Source organism: Streptopelia decaocto, assembly GCF_964273445.1.
Source record: "Streptopelia decaocto genome assembly, chromosome: 1".
Lineage (NCBI taxonomy): Eukaryota > Metazoa > Chordata > Aves > Columbiformes > Columbidae > Streptopelia > Streptopelia decaocto.
Window position 1 is genome coordinate 90,115,329 of NC_138663.1, and position 13,666 is coordinate 90,128,994.

Genomic DNA, 13,666 nt, shown 5'->3' on the forward strand with positions numbered 1-13,666 from the left:
CACTAGTTTTCTGATGAAACTTTGGATTGTTGGGAGGTCTGCTCGAGGTGAGAGAAGACAAATCATGACCTGGCTGGACACAGACAAATTTCTGAAGGTAGGCTGTGGTAAAAAATGAGGGACATTGCTGTAGTTTATTTGTTTTAGACTTTTTTCCTTAGGACTATATTCTCTTGTGACTTGAACTAAGGTATAATGTTGTATTATGAATTCAGAGCATCCATATCATTTCTAAAACCTTAATCTACAGATCAAAAGACTGGAAACAGAAGTGTGTTACAGAGGTGAGAAAATCCTTGTACTAGTAAGAGAACTATCAAGGCTAACCTCTGAATTACTTACAGACGGATAAGATGCTGCCTTTAAAAAAGGAGAGGGGTGCATTAAACCTGTTTGAAAGCCCTCAAAGATGCCAAAAAGCTATAAAAGTTACCATAACGTGCTTCTTCTCTGAGGAATGCAACCTGAGACATAAAGTACATGAGAAAATCTCTGTCCAACTTTATTATGACATTACTTAAAACAAGTGAAAGGGATACATGGAAGTAAAGAAAACATTTTTTGATTTAATGTTAGCATAAGGAAATTAAGCATGTTTTCTTTTTCACTTCTTTACCCAAGTCTTTCATGACTATTGTTAACACATAATCTCTTTTGGCTGTTTTAAATACAGACTTCTACCAATACACATTATAAATAATGTGAAGGTAACTGTATAAAGTGAATATAACTGTATAACATCCAAGAACCCTTGCCTAGGCTGTGGAGAATCTCACACTCCTCTAGTACCTCAGTTTTCAGAACAGCATAGCTTCCCAGCACATTCCCCAGTGAATTTTAGGCTATGAAAATCTGTCCACAAGAAATTGTGTTCACTAGACTGAAAGATAATCACAAAGACTAAGGAGAAAAAGAACCATCCTTCAGTAACCAACAGCGATAAGCCAGAAAGCTTATTGGAATACAGTAAAGTAGTCAAAAAGTCCACATGATTCAGAGCATTAAGCAGATTGGGCAACACTTTTTTTGCCTTCATGCTCTCTGTTCTACTGCAGAGAGGCAGCATAGCCTTTTCCTAGTATCTCTCTGACTTCCTGCTACAGACTAAAATATATAGTATATATGTATCCTGGGATATGGAAAAAAATTGACCCCTTAAAAATAAAAATAGATCAGAAGTTTACTGTGTGTAGTTCATAAAAAATAATGAGGCAAATTGAAAAGGCAGAGATCTGACATTAGCAATCTAAAAAGAAGACTGTCAAAATTAGCCTGATTTTATAAAATAGTGTGTTGCAGCAAACTCCATCAAAGCATTTCATTTTCTGCGGAAACTTTCAAATAGCCTAAAGGCATTATTTGACCAGCTGTACAATATATCAGCTAAACGTCCTCTGAGTGAATAGATTCCCTCAGCAGAGGCACCTGCAGGATGCGTAACAACACACTTTGATTTCACATGTTTGTTCAAGGCAACCATGCAGTTCCACCAGCTCATCATTTGCATTCAAAATGGACAGCTGGCATCATCTAAATGAAACATGAAACTTGCTTGTGCTGTCATTAAATAAATAAATAAATTTAAAAGCCACCAAAAAAAACCCCACAGGAACAACAAAATGGAAAGGAATGTCTTCAAAAGTTCTTCCAGATTCTGGAAATGTTTAATTGCACTTTCAACTGCCAACCAATCAAAATATGCTGCTTTTCCTGTATGATGAGCACACTAAGGAAATAAAAAATAAACCTTTGCAATCCCCCAGAATACTGATAGATCAGCTTGCTAAATCAGGGAGTTTGGAAAAGGAACTATAATTATCACAAGTGTCTACTTCATTAACAGACCACGATGCAGCAGAAAAGTTAACCATATGTTGCACCTTACTAAGTGAATGGAGATAACAAAACAGAAAGCCTTGTAGTTAAGCCTTCTAACACTATATCCATCTACTGAGTTCTGCAGGGTAAAATCCTACCCTCACTCATGTTAGCAGAAGCATTTCCAGTGATTTGATATGTGGTCCTGGACTTGTCATGACCCAAGCCATGGTCTCCTGCCTAAGCTTACCCAATTACGAAGGTTCAGACTCCACAGATCCCTGTTCTTTTAAAGTTCTGTTAGCCTGCAAGGCTTCCCATTTATATGGTAATTTTCATCACCCTCACTAGCAAATTTATTGAGTTCAGAAATTCTGTTTCTTCACAAAATGGTTTTGTGATTCAACTGCCTCTAGCTCCTCAAAACTTGACTGCATTCTTTCCTGAACTCACGGTCATTGCATTCTGCCTCATCAGGCTGCAGTAAGGCCGCTGCTCTACCAGGGAAGTGGGATCAGATGATAAGACCAAACCAGCAAAGGCCCAGGCCCACAGTCACCAAACCAGGATCAGTTGAGTCAAGTTACTAATAGGCAACTCTGTAGTGATAAGGTAAGCCCAAGGTAAAGCTGCAAAGTCAAGGCAAGGTTGAGATAAGCAAAGTAGGTGGCTGGAAACAGACATACCTATGGTGTCGCAAGGGCAAGAGCCCAAGTTAAATGCAGATCCCAGGCAAGATCAGGAGGCCCCTTACAATGCCTCTCCCAATTCTTTGCATCTGAGAGTAGCTCGGTTACTCTTCCTACATAAAGCTCAAGAAATAGCCACAGTCAGGTGGGACTACCAAAACACCTGAATGCTATTACCTGTCTTAAGTTTCCCACAGTTCTTGTAAATCTAGGATTTGGAGTGCTTTGTGGTACATCTCTTCCACATTGTACTTCCTCAGTTTCTCTCTCCAGTCCCCTCAGAGCTTATAGCCAGCTGGCCCCACTCCCTGCCTGCTGAGAGTTTTTGAGCCATAAGCTCCTGATTTCCCCCTTTCAGTGGTCAATGTCCTCCACAACGCTCAGCTACCAATCTTGCAGAGCAGACAAACAGTTCTTTGGAGAGAGGGTCCCTTGGCTTAATACATTTTTTTGTTAAGCCTGAACTTACAACCCTGAATGTTCAGTGTGAACTGGAGATAAAAAGACGACTGGCAAGTCTGCCTTGGCCATCAAATGTTTTAAGTCTGAGGCAGATATGTTACAAAATTCTTTGGTAGCACATATCTTAATATATGACAAACTAATAATTTAGAGAATTATGTACAAATGGGATGTGAGAAGTCTCACTAGTTCCTGTAGCATCACTTCCAGGACTCACTTTACAGAAAGAAAGTTTGCAGGAAAAGGGATCCATCAGCAGTTCTGATTTGTCTTGAGTCATGCCTTTTCTGCCAGATAACTGTTGCCTGACAAATTTAAACTCTAAGCCTTCTGGAGTGATTTTGAGATTGTAGAATAATTCTCAACTGGGAAGCATCAAAATTCTTCAGGAGGTCTCCAAGGACAAGTCCTCATTTCTGTAGTAAATTAGGTCTCCAGTACGTAAGATACGTGTTTGTGTCAATAAAAAGAATAAAATTTTTCCCCAAGATACTATGGTGGAAGAAAGCCATAAGAATGCAAGGCATAGTACAGGCTTAACTGACTACACAAGCAATGCAGATTTCATACAGTGGAGATACTATCATTCTCTTTGATGCAGAAGGACAATGAAAAAGCATGAGATTTAAAAGGCTTGCCTGAAGTTACACATTTATTTTGAAAAATGAGGAGAAAAATGACCTTCAAACCCATGAATCCCACAACAGCTTTTACAAGTTTATCTTTCACACAACTGTGATATTATTTCATGTGATTTGAATATTGATCCTCAAAGAAATGGACACAAGCTTCTTAATCTTGCAGTGGATGATGAGCAATGGAGAACTTATCCAGTGGATTTACTGCTTTGATGTTTCTATTGTCTAGACTAACTCTTCAAGAATATTGTCTCTGCTCAGCATTGTAGATCACACCTATTTCTAAAACCCATCAGAATACATGACTTGCCTCAGAATTGTTTGTCAGTTATTCACTCAGACATTTAATATTCTTACTGTATAACTAGTAGCCCAAATGATGGAATGTCTTAACTGTGTGCAAGAGAAAGAATCCTAAAATAGGTGGCCTGACAAAAGACACAATCACATCTATAGTGAACACAAGACACAGTCACACTAGTTCTTGTCCAGGTGTTTCCAGTGCTTTTATTTTTCTTGCCTTTTTGCTATAGCACTTTGAATGCAAAAGTGAATCAAACAGGAAAGTGAATATACAATTTTATTCAAAGGAATATTTGTGAACATTTCTTGCTATATTCCCCTTGCTTTGTTCATTACTATGTGACAGCTCTCAACTAAGTCACTTCTAGTGGTCTGAGCTTGACTTGAATCTAGAACTTGGAGCTGAACATAGTTTCATTCTCCAGTGCTGATCCCTTGAAACTCTTATTCACTCATCTGACCTAAAACACATCAAAAACAATGGGTGAGGGGGATAAGGGAAACAGGACTGAGTCTTACCTTTAAGAACAGTTGCTGAAGGCAAGCTTAGTGATGTGATGCTCTCAGAAAGAGGACAGAAACTTCACCATTTTTTTTTTTTCAAAGTACTGACAAGTGGCTTTTTAAAGCACCTTTGGAATTAATGAGAAACACACACTGGAAATATGTAACAGCCTAGTGACAGTTGTACCTCCTTCCTCTGAATTTTCAATTGCGTAGGGAGTTGAAATCCATTCCACATCTTGAATAAAAAACTCTTCAGTATCGTTGAACATTCTAAGATCAGTGGAAATCTTTGTGCCTTTGTTTCACCTCTTATGAATACATTTGTCAGTGGGTGAACAGACTTGTGGTTGCATGGAACCAGCTGTTCTCAGTCAGGTAACACAGATATTACTTCTTGATATCATGAAGAACTGCTAATTGTTATTATCTTTCCCTTTGGTGCTATTACCAAAGGTTTAAATTATTTTAAACTTCTGGATTAGTGAATCTCTTTTAAAAGTCACTTATTTAATCCTGGAAACATCAGGGAATCCTACCAGTGATACAGTCCTGCTGTCAAAATACATATTGTATTCCAGTTTGCATCTGTATTTATTTTTAATGCAAACCGTTAAGGACTTGTTCAACAGTGGGAGTCTATTTATCTGCACAATGCATACTCTTGTTTACACATTATCACTTGTTAAGCGTTATGTCTGCATATAAATAGACAAAAGCATAAACTCGACTGAAACTGCACGGATCTAACAGAGGAACACTCTTGACAGAACAGACTACAGGTTATGGGTTTTTAACACATCATTTTATGAATTGCCAAGCAATGACAATGGTCAGAATTTTAATAATGCTTATAACAGAGTCTGTTTCACTCTGCTTTAAATAAATATGGTGCAATTGTTTGCATAAATAATACAGAATCCTAGACAGGTTAATTCTAAGAAGAATTCAGTTAGGCCAGAAGTGAGAGAGAAGAACCAGATCTCCCATTCAGTAAGATGGGAACCACCGCAAGTAAAAAACACATTTTAACAGGAATTGCTAAACCCATGTCAACCCTTTCGTGGTCATCACATTTTTAGGATGGGGTTTCCTAGCATGTTTACTATTGACATGCTGCTTTTGAAATCCAAGTCTGACTTATTTGACTCAGCCAACATTTTACCCATATTCAACAACATACTTCTGAATTTCCCTGGAGGCCATTTATACTTGGATGCAGGCATGTCTCCATCATTACCTTGCATCCCTCTGATACAGATTCCTTCCACTGGCACCTTTAACTGGATGATTGCAATGGCTTCCAGTAAGATATAATTGCTCATTTCGTACAAATTGCACAGCTAAAATTCTTTCTTAAGATTAAAGATGTGATCTTAAGGTCAAAGGAAGAAATTTAATTGATGTCAGCAATTCTGCAGCTGTAAAACATTTTAATGCATATATAGGCATCAGTTTTCATAATGCATTTTACTAAATTTATTGCTGTGTTATTTATGCCATCTGAAATGACTAGTATTCAGATTTTCTTTTGAGCTAACTTTATTTCAAATTTTGCATCAAATACATATTCTTCTTGTTACTTTTTCTATGTAACTTTGTTTATATTGCAGTGAGCCCAAAAGCAAGCCTTCTATTTGCCAAGAGGATTTTTTTACTGTCCTGGGGAAAAATGTATATATTCTTCCAACCTTGCCCTGAGAAACAACTATGTGGCCTAGTTTCATATGATACAGTAAATATATTTTGAAAAAAGCATCTGAATGAATTTTTTTAAATGGCCAACCTCACCACAAACTGTAACATGACAGGACTATGATCTTCAAATCCTGTATTTCCCATTCTTCAAGAACTGCTAGCCTGAGCTCCTTGTCATGTCCAAAGTGATAGGTAGAGTTGGAAAACAAGATCAGAGTAATTTCTGTATCAGCCATTCCATTTAACACAGATAGACACTCTCTTAAATGACATGAAATGTGTATCAAATTTATGTCTCTTAGATACTACTTCAGTCAATGACTTCTAGTAGACTCTTTCTGTCTATGATGTGGGGAGGGCATCTACAGTTCTAAGCTATTCTTGGAGGAGGTTTGAGTCTGATAAAGAGCAGATCTTTCGCTTTGTGCCTTAAAATAAAAAATACAACCACCACCCTTTGTTGAAACTCATCACTATTTCTTTTTTGGTCAGTTTTCCCAAAGGATTTATTAGTAAGTGGATTTATTTCTGTGTAGAAATCCTGCATTAACAATTATGTTGTGTTAAGCATCTAAGTGCTTATTAAAAAACAGCTACCACCATCCTGCAGTCAATGGCCTATCCATTACAGTTTTCAGCTGTGTTAGTACAGCATCGCAGAACATTACCACAGAGCAGAACATTTCTGTGTAAGGGAGCAGATGGGAGCTCAGTGCTGTGTATTTTCTGTTCTCAAGTGGATTTTTAAGATCAATCTGCTGTCTCTGGGGAAAATCCACAAATGACCTGTATAAATGCAAAGCCCGTACCCAACAAGACTCCATGCCATAGGCTGGAGGGACTGATCTTCCCTCCTCAACTTTCAAGCTACCTGCACATGAGATAGATCTTTTCCATTCTCTCATGTGGAGGCTGGAGCCTTGGCAGGTGCTCTCCAGACCTCCTGTGTGACCATTCCTCACCACCTAATGAGCTGAACCTTACATGCTGTTACTCTTTCCTGTATTGAGTGGACTAACTTTGGTTATCAGGGGAGCGATATGATGAAGATCTTCTAGGTACTACACTCTCAGACTGCCTTAGGTATTTTCACCATTTTCATTTTCTTCCCTCATAAGTAGATCTGATCCTAATCTCTTCTAATGATGATCTCTCCATAGAACAAAGAGCAGGAAAAGATCTAGCAAAGTCTCCATCTCATCTACTATAATAACTGCCTTCTCCCTAACTATATAAACATATGAACCAGTGATGCTGAGGTGAAAAACTTTTCATTCTTCTCAATTCATCCCACATTCCTAGATTCTTTGCCAGTTTTATTAATTGAACAGATTTTTTATTTAGATTGATTTGAAGAGATATTTGCTTTAATGTTTCTGCTGCCTTGATTAGCATTTTAGAGACATTTGATGATAAAGTGTTATTATACTCTTCACAGAAGATTCAAACTCCGGCTTTTTCTAGATCATCGACCAGATAAAAATTACTTTTGGAGTATGGTGTAATAGACAATGTGCATCTAATGTTTACATGATATGGGGATCTGCATACCTCTGTTGATGCCAGTGAAGTGACCTGAATTTAACCAGATCATATCTTGGTCTTAACCAGACACCAGGTTAAGGAGGCAAGAGCCAAGGCTCTTTCCAGACTGCCATCTCAAAAGTGGTGCTCAGGCCAGCCCCTCACACCTTCCTCTTGCTGTGCTTCACATGTGCCACAGGGCACCACCTTCTCTCTGCCTTCCATGGTTCTCGAGTGCAGAAACAGCGGTCTGCTCACCTGTGACTGAGTAAGCACTGTGCCCCAGGGACAAAAAGGACCGAAAAAGGCAGCAGCACTGAACCCTGCAGTTAGAAGCCCCAGTTCCCAAAGAAGACCCCAGCTGTACACAAGGGCTCTGCCAGGGGATGGGTTGAAGGACCTTGAATGGCCTGCAAATCCACACCAAACAAAGTGTGGGTAGCTCCTACTCTCTTGCAGAATGTGGCTGTGAACATTTCCAGAATTGCTGCTGCCTGTAACACCCTTGAACAGCATCCCAAGATGACAGTGAAATTCATTGACTTTGTGTTTCATCCTCTGCTTTAAGATTTGCCAATGGACTGCACACCTGCTTTTTCTCTATAAATATTTTACTTCCAGGAAACCCAAGTTGTTTGTTTTTCTTAACTATAACATTGTTGTTCTAGTATCATGTTGAGCAAAAATACGTGGTTACAGAAACTTACTTTAGATGATCACAGCAATATAAACGTGATTGATTCAGAAAAGCTAAGCAAGGAATACTAGTGCAATGCTTTGCTGGATAATGCATGTTCTATCAGTTGTTTGTATCTTTTACACTTTAAAAAAACCCACTACAGATAAAAATAAGTCAGTGCAAACACATAAAGCCTTAAAGTAGTTACCATAGCAGAGAACAATGGAAAAGCAAAATGCAATTATCAGGTTGCTTGTTTTGGCATGTGTTGAGAAATGTCTAATGCCATCACATCTTAGAATTACAAGTAGCGAAACCCTACACCAAATGAAAACACTAAAAATATCTAGCATCAGCTCTAATAACTGCTGCTGCTGTGCATATACGTATATACAGAAGCATACAAATTATTTAAGCAACATTACGTTTGAATTTAAAATGTTTGCATCTCTCACTGCAGGCACACCACAAGGCCACCACCATAAAACATCCTGCATCTACCGATTCCTTCCTACCAGTTGGGCAGTTTCTTCAACCTATGTTCTGTAGGCAGCCTTTGTTTTGAGAACACTACTCATTTCTGCCTTATGATTCTATGTTTCTGCTTATGACATAGGCAGCAAAAAATCTTCCACCATAAATGGCAGCTACTCCAGACTGGGTGAACATAGTACTTCCCTCTTCTACAGGTCAAAATTTTATTACTTAATGTGTATGCTGGTGGTAGTTTAAGATATAATTTTATTGATAGTCCTAAAGATGCTTCTACAGTTGAAAACCATTACATTGGTACTAAAAATTCATGAAACATCAGCTACAGAATTGACTACAATAAATGCAGAAGCCAATGGCACATTAAAATTACCTTCATGAATTATCTGTATATGTCTTGTGAATACTTTTTTGTATATAAATGCAGATTCTCTAAATATGTTATCATACACATTTGGGACTGAAAAATTGATGCACATATTTGAACTCAGCCAAAGCACTTTGGCAAACCAAAAGAGAATTCATAGTAATTGGCTTCCAAGCATGCGAAGCCACTGGGCTCAGTTGGCAGGGAAGCTCTATTCCCCTGCTTCTGCCTCTTTTCCACACTCACTAGGTAGTCCCCAGAGGAGAACAAAGACAGTCAAGAAAGGGCAAGCACTAAAACATTACAGTTACAAACTACTCCTCCAATCTTACTTCTTATGCTTTCTCTAGACTACAGAGGAATGGGACACAGGCTGGAGAGCAGAAAGAGACAAAAACCAGGACTGCGGGGGAAAATACAGAGAAAGACAGGAAGTCCAAATATGTAATAATAGAATCAAGAAGTAATTGAAGAAGAAGCAAGACATTATTAAGAGCATGAAAGTTTTCCATATGTGTACCTCATTTATTACAGATCAATCATTCTGAAGAAAAAGTGGCAGGAACAAAAACAACCCAAACATCAGTGATCACATTTAAAATTGACAACATGTGAAAGAACACAGAATCACCAAGTTTGCACATGCTCTTGTCAAAAATACATCCATGAAAAAGCGAAAGTGGACCACTGTTTGGTAACCACTGTATCTATAGATACAGGGAATTCTTCAAGTTTCTCATTTACCAGTGTGGAAAAAATGAAATCTACCAAATGAAATGCCAGCATAAATGAATGTCATGGTCCTTTCATTACTCCTTTTCCTGAGCTATATACAGAAAACAGAGACACAATCTCTTCTATGTATATACTAGGAGCCGGGGCGGGAAATGGAAAAAAGAGCCTGTGACAGAAAGTGGTACCAAAAGATAGAAAGTACTCCTAGCAGATCTGTTTGGGAAGTGCCTGAGAATGGCACTGTAGGCTTAGATGAATATTTAAATACACAGGTATTAAAAAATAATGCAACTGCTGAGGCTTTGGTGAGTAATATTTTTAAAGGACTTAAATTTCACCAGGTTGTACACCTACAACCCTCACTAGTTTGCCTAGAGTTGCCCAGGACCCACAATTTTTTCCACTAATAGTTTCCAGAAGGTATGCATTATTGTCACCTTAAAAGTTTTGGGTTTCTTATGCCTTGACTCCAAGCAAGCAACTTCAGTAGAACAATCTAAATTTCTAATGATTAATTCCTGACCTTTCTTTTACAGGGATAAAGCCATGTGCTGGTTTGGGTAGGATAGAACTATTTTTTGCAGGAAGCTGGGAGGAGACACAGCCAGCACAGCTGACCCAAACTAGCCAAATTATATTCAGTATTATATGACATCATGCTCAGTATATATCTGGGTGAACTGACTGGGAGAGAGAATCACTGTTCAGGGGTACATCTGTCCGAGATCAGGGAGCTTTTTTTGCTTTTCCTAGGACCAGTTGTTTGGCATAATTGTATTTGAGCACAAACTGCTGTCCAGGTCTCTGCTCTTCTGGGATCAGCTGCATGGGACTGGTGTTTGTGATCGCTGCTTGGGGGATCACTGCCCGGGATTGGGCTGGGCATCAGTTTTTTAGGTTGGTGAGCACCCACATTGTGTAGCCCTCGCTTTGTATATTCTGTTATTATTGTTGTTGTTTATCTCTTCCTTTGCTGTTCTGTTGAACTATTTTAATCCCAACCCACAAGTTTCACCTTTTGTTTCCTGTTTCTCCTCCCTGTCCTGGGAGGCGGGGATGAGTGAGTGAGCAGCTGTGTGGTCCTAGTTGCCAGGTGAGGCTAAACCATGACAAGGCAACATTATGAAAAAGCAACCCCCCACACATACCCCACACCCTGAGAAACAGCCAAAGGCATTAGTTGCACCATTAGCTAATGGAAGATACAAACCTCAAACACTCCTGAAGACTGATAGGGCTACAACTGTTGTCTCCTTAGAAGTATCTGCAGAACAATTCTCTTGTCCTCTTGTTGTCCAAGAACACATTGCTTGCAGTCCCCAGGAGACTCTGAGCCAATGAAGACGGTAAAGAGGAGAAAAAAATTAGGCAGTATTGTAGAAAACAATGAATGGAAGTTTAGACTTTCATGTCTAACAACCCTACATGTCTTTCCATAGTCTTAAGAAATGCTTCTAGATAGCACTTGAATTTGTATGTTTTATTGAAATAGCTTGCTTTGTTCCTAAATAGAAAGGATTCTCCGAATGTAAAATTAGCCTTTGCTTGATCTCAAATAGTCAAAGCACTGTATTGAAACTTGGCAATGAAGCCTTTGTTCATGAGCATAACATTTAGCATCAGATGAAAGCTGCTATGCCTGGAAGTTTAAGTTTGCAAGATTGGGAACCAGTTGTTTGAAAAAGCTGCTTCTTCTTTCCTAACCAAAAAAAAAAAAAAAAAAAAGTCAGTGATAATCTCTTTTAAGTTAAATGGAAACAAAAAGACACCCTAAAAATTTGGAAAGAGTTACTGCTATATGTAATTACAGATAGAGATTAGACACGGCTCTAGGCCTTGCAGCTCACACATTAACCTTGGCCAAATCACTTCATTTTTTTCTTCCTCAATTTGTTTAAGTAGGAAATAAGAATAAAGACTCTCCCTTCACAATATCTTAGTCAAAAGGTTTACAAAAGTGTTTGGAGATCTTGGGGGATAAGTCTGCACATAAAAGCACCACATTTTTATTGCAACGGACAAGTATATTTTATCACCTGCTGGATGAGTTGGAGTGCATAGGATTAAAGAAAGTGCATCAAAAGAAAAGCCTTCAGGTCCATAAGCTGCAATCTATGTAAATATATCAAGCTACAGTCTCCTCACGCTTCAGCTACTTAATGAAAGGCATGCAACCAAGCCACCAGTCTGAGCTGAATGCCTTTAACTTATTAATTCCTCATGGACAAGATAAGGAGATAGGAAACCTCTGAAGCATGTAAATTCCATTGTTTTAAAGTGTAAGCTGTTTTAAAGTGTAAGGTCTTTTAACCCTGCATAGTCACACCAGATATTTGAAGCACTCCGTCAACACCTGAATGTCAGACAGTCATCTCCTAATGTTGTTGATCTACTCCAATTCAATTTGTCTTGAGCCAAGCAACAGCTCCCCATCAGTTAAACAACTCAGTAGTGAAGAAAGGGGAGAAAAAACCCTGGCAAGATTCTACACTTCAGTAATGGGAGAAACTGAAAAGAACTATGGGCAGCCTTGAGAATCAGCTGTGAACAGCCAGACAGGTATTTAGAATAATGAAACTGTTTTAACTTTTACTGAAAATAAGCATGCAAAGGAACCCAGCTTTCAGAATTAACTGGGAGTGGAGGGCACGTGTGACCCCATTACTAGCAACCTATTTCTCCAGGTACACTGGAGTCCTCTCCAAGGCAGGAGGAACTGTTCCTCTCCTCCCACGATGTCTTCTGAGAAACTATAAAAGTTTGGGGCAAACTTTACTCTTTCTCAGCAAAATGTGTTAATTACAAAATCTATTGAAATACATTCTTACACAAATTGCAGCTTGATTCTGGGGACTTGTATGGCAGAACTCCAAAAATGATAGAAGATTTGTTTCTGTGAGCAATTTTACCTGGATACTTCTCTGGGCATCTAACCCTCTCATAGATTATAAATACAGGAGCAAGAATTAATCCAGAAATAGGAACTGGTTGCTGACAGCCAAAAATACTGTGTAATAAGCAGAATTCTTTCCTCATCTGCACTGGTATTACACAACTCAAGTAACAAGTTCAGTGAAACAGCTTCTGATTTACAGCAACTGGGAACAGAACTGGGAAAACATATTTACAGGATACCCCACAGACCACTAAGTGCAGCTAACAGAGCAGCTTGGCTGTACAGAAGCAAAGCACAAATAAATCATTCTCAGGCTCTGGATCTCAATAGAAAAACATCCTGCTTTGCTCCATGACTTTTCCCCATCAGGTTCATATGTAGGTGAATTCCATTGATACCCACCAGCTCCAATGTGCTGCTCCACATAAAGGTAATGTCAATTCTTTGAAAGTTGTTCCTTTTTTTTTTTCAGATTAGCTCCTCATATCTCCCTATTTTTCAGCAACAGCTACCTTAGCAGTTCAGCTGCTACTGCTAAGACAAGGTGGTTGTTGAGTAGAGAGAAGAAAGAAGAAATAGGTGTACTGCTTACCAAAATGTAATCAATTCCAGTGAATCAATGCCACCAAAATAAAATATTGAGTTATTATTAGATAGTCTTGCTTCAGAATGGTAGATCAAGTGTTGATTACAGTTTTACGTTCATTCTTTGAATAATCAGACCATTTTAACGTGTGCCAGAAGGGAGTATATAAAGGCACTTACCTGCCAGAACAAACTCAGAGTGGAGGGGAAGTGAAACTTGACTGAAATCCCCTCACTATGAACAGCCAAATTTGTAAGCATATTACAGTCCCCAAA

General features: G+C 38.7%; 1 protein-coding gene across 1 annotated transcript in view; it reads right to left on the reverse strand.

Annotated features, from left to right (window-relative positions):
• Window positions 1–11,119: 11,119 nt before the first annotated feature.
• Window positions 11,120–13,666, reverse strand: part of NSUN3 (NOP2/Sun RNA methyltransferase 3) — a 53,974-nt gene continuing 51,427 nt past the window's right edge. The window contains exon 6 of the mRNA XM_082062092.1: window positions 11,120–11,238. Coding sequence (XP_081918218.1) covers window positions 11,121–11,238 — 118 coding nt within the window. The 3' untranslated portion in view covers window position 11,120. The remainder of the gene's footprint in view (window positions 11,239–13,666) is intronic.